Source organism: Spizellomyces punctatus (assembly GCF_000182565.1).
Source record: "Spizellomyces punctatus DAOM BR117 chromosome Unknown supercont1.6, whole genome shotgun sequence".
NCBI classification, from domain to species: domain Eukaryota; kingdom Fungi; phylum Chytridiomycota; class Chytridiomycetes; order Spizellomycetales; family Spizellomycetaceae; genus Spizellomyces; species Spizellomyces punctatus.
This window is the reverse complement of record NW_015971542.1, coordinates 461138-473427: the sequence shown is the minus strand read 5'-3', so window position 1 is coordinate 473427 and position 12290 is coordinate 461138. Positions and strand designations below refer to the sequence as shown.

Sequence of the window (12290 nt, the reverse complement as noted above, 5' to 3'; positions counted from 1 at the left end):
TATTATCCAGTCTAATTCCCATTACCTTAGTATCTGAACATCCTCCGACTAAAGAATTTCGGAATCAAAAGGCTAGTAGGATTTCTCTCGTGGTGGTGGGCGCTAGTTACCCGGTTAGAACAACCGTAATGTATTGCATGTGTAATTGGGCCTAGTCGTAGTTACTTGTAAGGAGTTGGTTAGTTAGCTTTTCCGGGCTGGTTGTCGCCAGTCTATTCCCTGGTGTGCGCGGCACTGACATTTGTTTTTGCCAATACACTAAAGCCAGTTCACGTGTTGTGTCATCATGCGGGAAGATTATGGCCTGATACTCAACCTCCTGGTTGCTTTCCACCATTGTTATCTTTCTTCATCTTCCCCATTCCATTAACATAACCTTGAACACCCGATTACCTCCGCGGCATCCAGCAATGAAGACGTTCTATCTCTTAGTGCTAGGTCTCCTGGCTATAGGAAGCGCCGTTTCTGCACTTTCCCTACAATATCAGCGTCTCCAGTTTCCACTCCTTCTTACTCAAGGGAGCGTTCAGGACTGCGGCTCTCCCGACGACATTTTCCATCTTGAATCTATCACCGTTACTCCCGATCCACCAAAACGAGGCGAAAACCTTACGGTAGATGTGAAGGGGTATCTCGACGAAGATGTCGATGCTGGGGCGTATGCGGACGTGCGGGTCAAATTGGGCCTCATCAAGTTGCTCGACACTAGAATCAACCTCTGCGATGAAATTACGCGAATCGACAGGGAATGTCCCATCGAAAAGGGACCGGTGCACATCAATCACACTGTAGAGCTTCCCAGAGAATTACCCCCGGTGCGGTTTTTGTTTTTGTGGGCGATTGCGAACTGCTCGTATATATTTACAATGTATTCATTTTTCTGTTGAATTACAACTAGGGCAAGTACCAAGTGTTCATCGACGTAACAAATTACGATGAAAAGCATGCCGCTTGCCTTAAGGCAGAGTTCCGCTTATAGTAGGGGTTCCTCCAAGTTATCACTAGCAATCTAGCTACGATCTCAGTCACCAGATAACTAGATAACATAATTCAGACACCCACTCTGTTGCTCTAAAACTGCACTCTCTATAAGTTAGTGAATCAGCTACCAGATTGTTTGTCACCGGAAGTACGGGGCACCCGGACCCTCTGAACGACCGAGGTACGACGCTCTCGTGCAAACATTTCTCCCATTACATCTGTAACAAGATCCGATATTCGCCGCGTTGCTATCTTGTTTGGTTCCTGTTTTTGATTTGAAGCAGCTGTGGCGAGTGGTACCTTGTCCCCAGCTCTCGACTCAGCATCGATTGAGTGATTCGCAAGAATAGGTACACTTCTTGCCGGCCGTAAAGGTGAACCCGGCTTGCCTTCAATCTTCTGTCCTGTCCCTGCGTCAATCACAAATCTTCCCCTTGTTGCCGCCAACTCCGCTTCCTTTTCCAGCAATGCTTTTTGGGCAGCTCTCGCTTCCTCCTCGCTTCGTTTCTGCTCTAACATCTCTAAGTGCTTTCTATGGCTTTCCTCAAGCTTCTTCTGGCTTTGTTTGGTGCGTTCTTCGATGATTGCCGTGATGCGTTCTCCACGCTCCGCCAGGTCTTGCAGCTTCATCAGCACCGTTTCCATATCTACACTGACATCTTCTTTTGACTGGACAGTCAAACTTTGTCGTCTCCCTATCTTCTTCACGTTCGATTCTCTCACAGATGAATGTGTCCCCTCATGAGTATCTTCGTCAGATTCAGAGGACTCATTGTCTTCATCCATTGCAGGTGTGATCTGAGTCGTCGCTCGGGTTCGTTCAACTCGAGATGATTCAGATGCCCTCCTTGAGTGCAACCCAGTCTTTGCGACGACCTTGCCGGCTTTTTTCTGTGATCTCTGTGACGAAAGATTGGAGATATCTTGAGCAAAGTAATTTGGTCCATACAGTGTCTCCATCTCTTTCTCTATCTTTTCCAGCATAAGCCTCGCTCGCTTCGACCGTCCTTCCATGGCTTTTGCTCTCTGTGCAGATGCGCGTCGAGAGAACGGCGGGCTTATTAATGGCTTCTGAAAAGTGTTATCATGTTTGGCTGCCATATTTGATGGAATTTCTTCCGCAAGAAGTGCTGCCGTTGTGGGGCTGAAAGCACGTCGTCGTCGCCGTGACTTTTTTGGTTTAGCTGTACGTGAACGCGATCGCGCCGATGATACTGTGGAGGGACGAGACGTGAAGATTGGGACGGTCATGAAATATGATAGCAGGACTTCAAGATCGGAGGACGTCGTTGGCGCAGCTGATTGAACCAGGAATGGCCGTGTGGTACTTGGGGAGTTGTAAATAGGGTCCAAAGGTTCTTCAACGTCTGATTCTGGTTCCGAGGATGTCTGGTCGTCTTCACTGAAATTGGATGCCACACATCTGGAATGCCGGATATCGGGTGTTGGGGGTGTCGAGTGTCTGGCGACTGATCTCCGGTTGCCCACTCCTGGAAGAGTTAGACCAAGATGCTTAAACGCTGCTTGAACCGCAACAGGAACACATCCGGTTATCTGGTCGCTCGTCTTAATGTGCATGGGCCTGTAAGCGAGTAGCTCATACAATAACCGCACCGCCACCGCCTAAATCCGTTTAAGCGTCAATTGGTGCCATTACTTTCAGCTCATAGTATGTGCGTACCATGAAGTTGTTGCGATACCTCGCCCCACTTTCGCTAGCGCATTCATCAAGAAGCCGATTGAGATGGAGTAAGTTTAGAAGTGTAGTTTCCAGCAGGGACTCGTAGCTGTGCGCAATCGATCTATGAGGAATACATTAGTTTGGCCCTTGAATTCGACTACTACTATACGAAAGGTTTACTCACATGAATGGCAAAATTCCACCCCAGGTCGCATCCTGCTCCGGATAAAGCATCCCAGTTCTCGTCTAACATGCGGGTTATCTTCATATGTACAGAGCAATCTGGTCCCAACCTTTAACAAACTGCACAAATCACTCACCAGGAAATCGTAGCGAAGGCCGTTGTTCAACGCCGTTGCGACCGCGGCGGCCCGCGTCATCGTCGCAACCTGCCCGTGTTCCAACCCGTATATGTACAATGCAACCCGGGGTTCATTAGGCGACATTCCTCGCATCTGTTTAGTTTGGAAGGATGATCGGAGCTGCGCCTACACAGGAAGAGGTCATTAATGGCTTTTCATTGTATACCTCAAAATGGATGTCGTTGACGCCCTTGGTACCTGATCAAGGAACCGCACGCTCCTTGCATATCTGACTTGAAAGGGTATCTCGGTTTTCGGCAGAGTTACTTTCCAACCACGGGAATCTGGTTTACAGCCGGTTGCGAGAAGGACTGTAGCGGCCCGGAGGAGTGTGGGTGACGTAAATGGGCGAATTTGGGTTGCCCAATATTTCCGATCCCCCTGGTCATGATATTCAGTAGGCAAGTTTAGCTGAATACAACCATCGCACACGGTAGCACCGATCCCCCACCGTAGATGGATCTATCCATGTCAAAAATTGGACGGAAAGAGGTCCCGCTATTCCATCTGATGCACATTTGCTGGCTATCTTGGCCAGCATCGGTGCGAGGTCTTGTTGTCTTTGAGTGTCGCTGGTATAAGGAACAATGAGAGCAGTAGGTGAAAGGTTGGCATGGTGCAAGAGCTACGCGGTCGAGTAAAATATGTGAGAAGCGCATCATCAGACGAAGGAGCAGTCCGTTGTTCTGCGAACTCACCACGTCCGCCATTATCAATATGTCGTATTTCCCTTCAAAATCCACTACAATTCCGATCTCAATCATTTTCACTTCTCGAGGATCTCTGGAGGGAAACGCATGCACTATTCCTCCATGCTTCATCCACCGACAGATGAACTCACTCCATGTCGAACCAGAACTCAGAACTCGAGTATGTAAGGGTATCTCGCGCCGTGCAAGGGAGAGATGCGCGGCAATCATTCCACGACGAGGGGTCGCTGGGCGGTTGTTGACATGGGGTACTGGTGGGGCTGTCGTAGGACGGAGATGGGCGGCCGAAGCGAGAATTGCTGCTGTAGCAGGTGTTGGAGGAGCCTTACCACTGATCGGACGAGAGAAAGCGAGGGGAGGTTTATGGATGGACGGCGGTAATGGTTCATAAAGGTTTTTGACAAATGTTAGGTTCGACGGGTCTATCATGAAAAGAAGACTCGATGATTGAGAATTTATCGTAGAGAAACATATATATGAGTTCCATCGTACCTAGGCACGCCTCAGGCCCTTCGAGCTCAGATTCTTCCACTTTGTTCATCACTGGATCTCCGAATAGACACCATAAGGGGACATCAGCATGCATAGAGATCGCTTTAACCAATTGGAGACACAGTTCGTGTTCATCTGCTGTGTGAGACTTCAAAGCAGGTGCAACTGGTAACCCTGCACTTCGCAGATATTCTCGAGATCTCGAGCGAGTGCTTAGGTAGCGGCTGTAGGCGCTGGGCGTTGGACCAAATAATGGAACGGAAAGTGTCTATCACCGGATCGCGGGATTTAAGCGTCGACCTCGTTGTTTACACAGAACTGGCTATACTTACCGAACTCAATGTGACTTCCGATTTACCAATAGCGTCACACAGCAACACGGCATTCCTACCCTGGCACATGTTTCGCAACTTGTTCAGTGCCCTCTTACTAGCTAACAGCATTGAAGCCAGAGGTGCTGTGTTCGGGAAGCATCTTGCCGCTTCAGGTACGACAAATCTAATACGGTTCTCGTCGACTGGGTTGCGTTCTGGGAAGCCTGTCGCTGTCAACGAGATATAGGATTACACAATCCATGTTTATGTTGTCTGCATAGTCTTCGCGCCTACCCAATACTTGCTTGAAATAGTTGATTCTGTCCTCATCAACATACGGTGTGACGAATATGGTTTCAACATCCGGGTTTCCAAGCATAATCGCTCTACAATTCGCCGATTGTTATTCATTAATGTGTCAACCAACGAGATACGTAACACAACAGACCTTCCGATTTGAATTTCGGGACCAGGATCTTGCAGCTCGCCGAGCTGCTTCGATGGCACGAGCTGAATGATAATTCTAAAGTCATGGTATTATTATGTGTACTCTAATGTTATCAACGAGAAACGAAAATACCGTTTGTGAGCCATGATGGTCGCAATGTCCCGTTTATATGTAGCTAGGAGTCGTTGGTGGCGCTTGACATGTACTGTGTGATACTGGGTCTGCATGCAAAGTATGCCCAGCGCTACATTAGATGATGAAGGCGTAGAGTAAACCGTCCAGTCAGCATTTCGACTTCTTACCTCAACCATGCGTCTAAAAGAAAATCGCATCTTCCTCCTCTTCCAATACTTGACAAATATGTTTGCAGCCCATACACGGTCACGATACCACATTTGTATGCGGCTGAACCATGTAAAGAGGTGTTCAAAGACATGAAACTCAGTTGAACACGGACTGGCAAGACAAACATACCGCATAATCCACATCCGAAAGGTGGCCTGAATTTTACGGGCCGCAGCTTCTCGCCCATTAGATCCTCGATACCGCTGTCCTTCTGTTTTAATAATACGGTAAACCTGTTCCAAGATGCATCGAAATGAGATTCGAGAGTGCATTCAGAAGCGTCATAATACTACCTCTGTGGCATTGACAATACAGGCCAAAAGTTCTTCACTGGTGAAATGAGACCTGACTGGGCAGGCAGCCAAAGAAAGAAGAGGCTTGCTCATAATTTCTGCGTAGGGAACTGCCCACATATGCCACAAACGTTAAAATGAACCACTCTCTGTCAAAATGGGCCGAGAGCAACGTCTCACCTGCATATTCTGTCATCAACTTCTCAAATTTCCTCAAAACCCACTCTACAGCCCCCCAACCATCTTCCCCGACGTTCTTTTGAAACTCTAGAAACCCCCGTGCCTGGACTTGAACCTCTCCACCAGTGGTGACTATGATCGCGCCCTCTCGTGATGCCCGGATGACATTGATCGTTTCCGCTCTAATCTCGTCGGCGGTGAAGAGGTTCACATCCGACGACGATGCGGAGATCTGCTCACCTAGCACGAACGAAGGCGCTGGGGTCAGCGGTGATGGGCGCACCTCATGATGGTTGGCAGCTGGGGGTAGAGAGGGTGGAAGAAACGTAATAGATGGACGGGGTCTAAGCGAAGGTCGAACCATGTTCCAATTCTTTACGGGTGCCTTCGTGCTGATCGTTTGTTTATCCTTGGAGCGCTTCCGATCCACCACACGACACATCTCATCATTTACAGATTTCATTCTCTCTGCAGCTGACGCAAGTCTCAGTGCAGGTTCATACAGGCCGGTTAGACGAATTACTGTATCTGGCTGTTCAAATCGCATAGTGAAATCGTGGATCTTGGCTTGTACATGTCTGAGAAACGGTCGCACGCTGCCGTTACTCCCATTCACCGATGGTTTATTCCATATTACCCCCACTCGTTCTGGATGGTCTGGCGATAAAAATCTAGAGTAATCTGCATCATGTGGAACAAACCCTCGATCTATCAAGGGATAGATGCCCTTCTTTGCCACAGCCTCTTCGGACGGAATCATGTCCACTGGTTCGCCGGCTCGTAGACGAGGGAGCATCGTTTCTACCGGCAATCCAATGCGACTCGTCTGCAAGGCCCCCGGGATGGTTGAGTGGCCGGTGAACTGTTCTGGAACGACATTGGTAACAGGTCGGATTCGTTTCACATATATGGGCGGAAGGTGGGTGGAAGGTGCCTAATGTGATTGATATGAATAATATCGATTCACGACAGAACCTTTAAATGATGACTAGAATTATCAACTTACTTGTCGTTTTCTGACTAACACCCTCAGTGGCTGCCGGCTGTACTCTAAGGTGAGCAAAATTACCATCGCTTCTCAAGACATGCTCGCGCCTGCTTCAGTTACGAACCGCACGTTCCCGGGCTTCCACCTTCCGCTTGCTCGTGGTTCCACCCTTCCCAATCCTGACCCTTTACTGGATCGTGAGCCGCATCGTGAGCAATATTGGGCAAGATAACCTTGGATGGCATATTATGCGGCTGTACCCATTCGCAATAACAAGGGTAAAATGATCAACTGAGTGGTTCTTTTTTGGTACAGTCCTTATGCTAATCAAAGAACCCATGGAAAAGCAACTTACAAAGTCTCCCGGCAAGGCCTCGATCATCACTGATGCATGATCCAAATTGCTTCTTGAACGCCACCACTCTGGAAGGCTGACCCCATATTCTGTACTAACAGTTGGTTCATGCATATGGCGAATGTGCTATAGATCACAAAGTTCTGCACTATTTTTCAGCAATAGGGTCAAACATCGGGCATATTCTGCAAAATGCTCCAGAAATAGTAAATCTCCGCGAGAATCATTAGCTCTCCCTGATCGCGGATGACCCCCATGTTTGCCTGATAAGCGGGACCGTGGTACACAATCGAAGACCAACACCACCATAGCAAAATTGAAAAATTGAAAGCCATCATGTACAGAAGTATAACCATCACCAGTTTATTCATACGCGACTATCACAGCTTAAACCTGGCTCAAAAGAGACTCCTTGAACTCCTTGTTAAGACCCCGCTTTGAGGCAACCTTCGCGGTACGGCCCTTCTTTCCCTCCTTCCTTGCCTCCTCTGCCAAGAGTTCCCGACGACGCAAAGTCTGGGCGTAAGGGTTGAGACGCACGAGTACACCAGTGTTACGGAGAGGGTTCTTGCGCTGTGTGAAGGGACGCTTGTTCTTAGCCGATCCGGCAACACGAACAACGGCCTGGATCTCATCGGAGTTGATCAAGCGGGGGAGGTCGGGGTTGGAGATAATAGGGAACGGAAGATTGTAGTTCTTCTTGAGCTCAGCGCCCTTGGTAGCGTCACCAAAGAGAGCATCAAGCTTCTCGAAGGCGGCTTGAGTCCAGATCACGAAACGGCCGACGTGACCGCCAGGGGCAAGCTGAAGGAGGTTGAGGGCATCTACGCTGGCCTGAAAATTGTCATAGACTATCAGAACAGGACCTATTAGCTAAATCGATTAAAAAACTAACCAGCTCAACACCGGGGATGTTGCGGAAAGCCTTGACGAGACCTTTGTCCTCGTTGTAGATGACCAAGGGACCACGCCTCTGCGTGTGGCGACGGTTCCTCAACTTTCCAACACCAGCACGGAGCTTCTTAGAGTTGGTAACCTTCTCAACGTCTGTGTAGGCGTTGATAGCTTTCAACAAGGCAACGGCCTCTTTAGTCTTCTTGAAGGACTCCACACCGTTCCCAATAACGAGGGGGATCTCGTTAACCTGGTCGATCTTGTGACCACGAGCAAAGACCAAACTAGGAAGGGCAGAGGCAGCAACGGCAGAAGCAGTAGCAAAACGCTTCTGGTTCTGGTTGGTCTTTACGTGCCACTTACGCCAAGTCTTGGTGGGAGCGAACATACGACCACCACGACACATGTTGCCGAAGGCGGCCTGACCAGCACGGTGTGTACCACCACCACTGACACGGGGGATACGAGCAACAGCACGACCGGTACCCCAGGACTCAGCTGAGGTTTGGTGACCAGCCTTGACGCTGACGGCGTAAGCCTGACGCTTGTTCTTGTTCATGTTGGTGAACACGAATCGAACGACATCGGAACGGATGGGGGCCTTGAAGACACCGGGGAGCTGGACGGTACCAGCCACGGAGTCACCTCCCTCAGAGAAAACCGAAACGACGGGACGAGCGGCCGCGGACTATATACCAAAGCAAAATGTCAGTTGTCAATCCTGAAAATGCTCCGCTCCACACCATCCCCTCCACGATCCATCAACTCAAAACCATCCATCCATCCATTCATCCATCCATCCCAACCCTCGGCGTATCTCTCTTCCTCGTAGCTTCAGCAACAATGACAATCGTAATGCTCACCATCTTCAGTACCGGGTTGAAGAGACGTTGCGGTGATGGATGGAAAACGAAAGGACTTGATAGCTGGCACCTTTTCTCAATCACCGACGCAGGCCGAGGAGTCACGTGTCAGCTTTACAATGCACTGGAGTCAACATTGGAATCCATAGAGTAAGCGAAATCGTAATCCATGATCACTGCACAAGCTGCCTCGAGGTCGATAGTCTAGCTTGTCTTCAATAGTTTTAAAAGCAGGCAAGAGCAATTCAACTTTCTACTATAATAGATGTCGAGGTCCGATGAGATTAACAACTTGAAGCTGAGCTTCAATCGATCCCATCAACGTTTCTATTACCTAACGTTGAAATGACACAAAAGCTGGATAGGGGGCACATTACGTTGTTGAAAGCCTCACAGCATTCAGATACGTACAAGGAACTTTGTTCCGGGGATCCCATGATTACCCTTAGTGTCGAGCGAATTACCCTCAGATGGTGGTAGACTCTTTACTTTTACTGGAGTTTGTGGGCGCAAACGCTAATACGCATATCAAGATGCTGACCTATCAGAAGGTATCATTGAGTTCCTTTGCAGGACTGAGTCCTTGTCGTCTTCAATATACTAGGTATTTACACCCTCTGTGTTTTTCAGGAATATGTTGTCGATGGTAAAGGGCACCTGCTCGGCCGGCTCGCGTCAATAACTGCAAAGCAGCTATTGAACGGCCAGAGAGTCACCATTGTACGTGCCGAGGAAATCAACATTTCAGGGCCTTTTTTTCGCAACAAGTGTAGGTGGAACAGTGGGAGATTAAATATACCTTTATATACGGCTAATGTGTGATGCCACCACAGTGACATTTATGAACTTCCTTCGCAAGCGTTGCCGTGTTAATCCTTCGCGCGGACCGTTCCACTTGCATTCACCAAACCGCATTATCTGGCGTACCATTCGTGGGATGATTCCTCACAAGACCCCCCGTGGTCAAGCAGCACTCCAGCGCTTAAAGGTATTCGAGGATGTTCCTCCCCCGTATGACAAAAGGAAACGAATGGTCGTGCCGATGGCACTCCGCGTTCTTCGGCTTGCCCCTGGGCGCAAATATACAGTTCTCAAGCGGCTTTCAAGCGAGTTTGGATGGAAATATCAAGATGTTGTTTCCCGTCTTGAAGACAAGCGTAAGGCTAAATCTCACGCGTATTATGAAGCAAAAAAGGCGGCGCGGCGTCTGCTAGCGAAAGCAGAGAAGGAGGTGGAGACACAACTAGCCCCTATCAAAAAACAACTGGCCGCGTATGGTTATTAGCAGCAGCCTAAAGAGGAGATGGAAGTTTGTGTTTCATTTCTTTCCGGATTTGCAGTTTTAGCCGTGGTGACATGCAATGTACTTTGGCCGTCCACAATTGAGTCGGATTTTCACTCCTTCTCTCTTCGTTTGAAGTTTCGCTTCCACTCCAGATGAACGTATAAAGGGCTGGCCAATACACCTCGTGTTCTCAGAATTGTGAATCATCGCTCAAATATTGCTCGCTCCCTGTGCCTCCCCAAATGCAGCTCGTCTATTGCTGTGAAGATTGGCATGCAGCCGCGCACGTATCTCAAAAATATCATAATAGATTATCGTTAGATATAGGATTATTTTGGACGTCTAGCTAGTCGAGGTGAAGATAAGTTCATAATCTAAACCGTTGAGAGAGGCGTGCAGTGGTAGAAATTGATTAGCAATGTGAACAAGATAGTGATTACATTTCTTCCACCAGGGGTCCCCGCGGCTTTCTGGACCTATCTTTCTCTACTACCGCCGTGATCCTAAGCATCTCCTCCATATCGTTCTCCGCCCTCTTCACCTCCATATCTACGGCTGCCTTCAGTATAGGAAGGGCGTCCCTCATTTCATCCCTATTGCCCACAAGACATAAATAGTAATACACTTTCTTCTCTGACGTGAATGCCCGCTGTCGTGTAGTGCGCGGTATTAACGGCGTAGCTCCGTCACCTCTTCCTCCTGTACATGCAGAGGAAAAGATCCTGTGGATATCCGACAGCGCAGCCAACACGTAGTGATGTGACGCAAGGATGAGGGAGACATCTTTAAACGCTAAGATGGCCGTATCCAATGTGCTGTCGTAAGCTTTGCTCTGTGTTGTTATAAGATAAGTCAAATAACGAACGAGCGACAAAGCGTTGTGGGTATTACCTGCAGCAATCTCATTTTGCATGACGTCAGTGCCTCAGATACGCTCTCAAAGGCAAACTGCTGATTGCTCGAGAGAATACGCGACACATTCCACATAATCTGAGCAGACTCTATCGGGTCTTCTGTTATTTCACCATTCAGGAAGCGACACATGAAAGCATACGCGGCTCTGTTCAGGTTGATTAAGACTCATTGAGAAACAGCCAAAATCATTGCATGGGATATGCTCAGCTGCAGAGGCACTCACAGCATGTCCACCATGTTGAAAATCAACCTCTCCTGTGGATTGGCGCTTGATACTTTATCTATTGTTTTGATATTCGACAATATTTCCGGCACTGATACATCCCTTTGCGTGCCAACCTCGTCAGGTGGCCCAATTTCGCGAATAAGGGATTGTCGAGCTGCTTCACTGGTTATCCACCATGGTCGCCATATCTCTACGTATCCACGTAGTGCAGCTGACCCTTCCCGTAAGGAGGCTTCAAACTGTTCGCGCTCAGCCGGCGTCAACACAGAAAGGATTTGATCCGGTGTAGATTGCTCTGCATTAAAATTGTTGGTCGCGGGTTAAGGGACAGCCCTCAGAAAGAGAGCACTTCAGATACCTAAATCTATGCCTGCCAAGCGATCCATGAGATCCGGTATCTCATCTGCTGCATTCACGGGAAATAGAGCAGGTTATATACTGTGGCAAACCATATTATCACGGGCATGACGGCACCTGGCTCTTCTAGTTCCTCGCTTTCTTTCTCAAATCTTTTCAGCATTTGCAGCATTTTATTTCGGTCTTCCTCGGGAACTTTTTGCCCTTGCAGTTCAGCAACAAAGCTATCCTTGTAAAAGGCCTCTGTGCAAGCAGCATGGTTCTAGCATAAATCGGTGTTGGTAGGGGAGGCTTGCAACAGCACCCGAATTGGCGATCTTAATAGTACCTCAGACTTGTAGCATGCCAGTGAGCAGTACTTTAAGTTGCATCGTGGGCAGGTGTAAGTCGCAAATTGCTTGTGACAACTATCTCAATTAACCAAGTAGATGAGAGATCAGAGCTTCTTCCACATCCACGGAATGGTATCGGACGCACAGATAACGCACATGCCACATATTCTCTCATTGCCTTGGTTAAGAAGGTCATTCAGTACCGGCTTGAAACGAATTGTGTCGTCCTCTGAGTTCATTGCTGGTGAAGGGTTTGACGTTATTGAGTA

General features: G+C 48.5%; 5 protein-coding genes across 6 annotated transcripts; 2 read left to right on the top strand and 3 right to left on the bottom strand.

Moving 5' to 3' along the window:
• Positions 1-410: 410 nt before the first annotated feature.
• On the top strand, positions 411-979 carry SPPG_03870 (sterol transporter; the record flags this gene model as incomplete). The annotated part of the gene is made up of 2 exons (XM_016752119.1): positions 411-815; positions 899-979. The coding sequence occupies 2 exons, from the start codon at positions 411-413 to the stop codon at positions 977-979; spliced, it is 486 nt and encodes a 161-aa protein (XP_016608796.1).
• Positions 980-1101: 122 nt separating this feature from the next.
• SPPG_03869 (uncharacterized protein) lies at positions 1102-7263 on the bottom strand (the record flags this gene model as incomplete). Its single annotated transcript, XM_016752118.1, has 19 exons — positions 1102-2604; positions 2663-2783; positions 2847-2908; positions 2983-3150; positions 3223-3405; positions 3476-3649; positions 3723-4156; positions 4227-4494; positions 4559-4770; positions 4835-4926; positions 4989-5063; positions 5121-5209; positions 5291-5393; positions 5463-5566; positions 5627-5736; positions 5807-6740; positions 6813-6856; positions 6919-7048; positions 7150-7263. The coding sequence occupies 19 exons, from the start codon at positions 7261-7263 to the stop codon at positions 1102-1104; spliced, it is 4920 nt and encodes a 1639-aa protein (XP_016608795.1).
• Positions 7264-7536: 273 nt separating this feature from the next.
• SPPG_03868 (uncharacterized protein) lies at positions 7537-8909 on the bottom strand (the record flags this gene model as incomplete). Its single annotated transcript, XM_016752117.1, has 3 exons — positions 7537-7983; positions 8045-8731; positions 8850-8909. The coding sequence occupies 3 exons, from the start codon at positions 8907-8909 to the stop codon at positions 7537-7539; spliced, it is 1194 nt and encodes a 397-aa protein (XP_016608794.1).
• A 467-nt stretch (positions 8910-9376) lies between these two features.
• SPPG_03867 (ribosomal protein L13) lies at positions 9377-10191 on the top strand (the record flags this gene model as incomplete). The annotated part of the gene is made up of 3 exons (XM_016752116.1): positions 9377-9457; positions 9537-9675; positions 9740-10191. 3 exons carry the CDS (start codon positions 9377-9379, stop codon positions 10189-10191), a joined length of 672 nt encoding a protein of 223 aa, XP_016608793.1.
• A 291-nt stretch (positions 10192-10482) lies between these two features.
• SPPG_03866 lies at positions 10483-12269 on the bottom strand. 2 transcript variants are annotated; one of them, XM_016752114.1, is made up of 7 exons: positions 12167-12269; positions 12018-12096; positions 11807-11951; positions 11691-11738; positions 11330-11627; positions 11083-11251; positions 10483-11023 (listed from the first exon to the last, which is right to left on the bottom strand). In XM_016752114.1, exons 1-7 carry the CDS (start codon positions 12184-12186, stop codon positions 10628-10630), a joined length of 1155 nt encoding a protein of 384 aa, XP_016608791.1. In that variant the 5' UTR covers positions 12187-12269; the 3' UTR covers positions 10483-10627. The 2 variants fall into 2 exon arrangements, with proteins under 2 accessions (XP_016608791.1, XP_016608792.1); XM_016752115.1 differs by having other exon boundaries at positions 12178-12269.
• Positions 12270-12290: the final 21 nt, after the last annotated feature.

What these genes read in the sequence shown, in the direction of transcription:
- SPPG_03866 (XM_016752115.1), bottom strand. Translation starts at nt 12,260, where the DNA reads ATGAACTCAGAGGACGACACAATTCGTTTCAAGCCGGTACTGAATGAC. An exon ending in CGAGGAACTAGAAGAGCCAG is followed by an intron (nt 11,739 to 11,806) that starts GTGCCGTCATGC and finishes CCGTGAATGCAG; the next exon opens with CAGATGAGATACCGGATCTC. An exon ending in TTCAACATGGTGGACATGCT is followed by an intron (nt 11,252 to 11,329) that starts GTGAGTGCCTCT and finishes CAACCTGAACAG; the next exon opens with AGCCGCGTATGCTTTCATGT.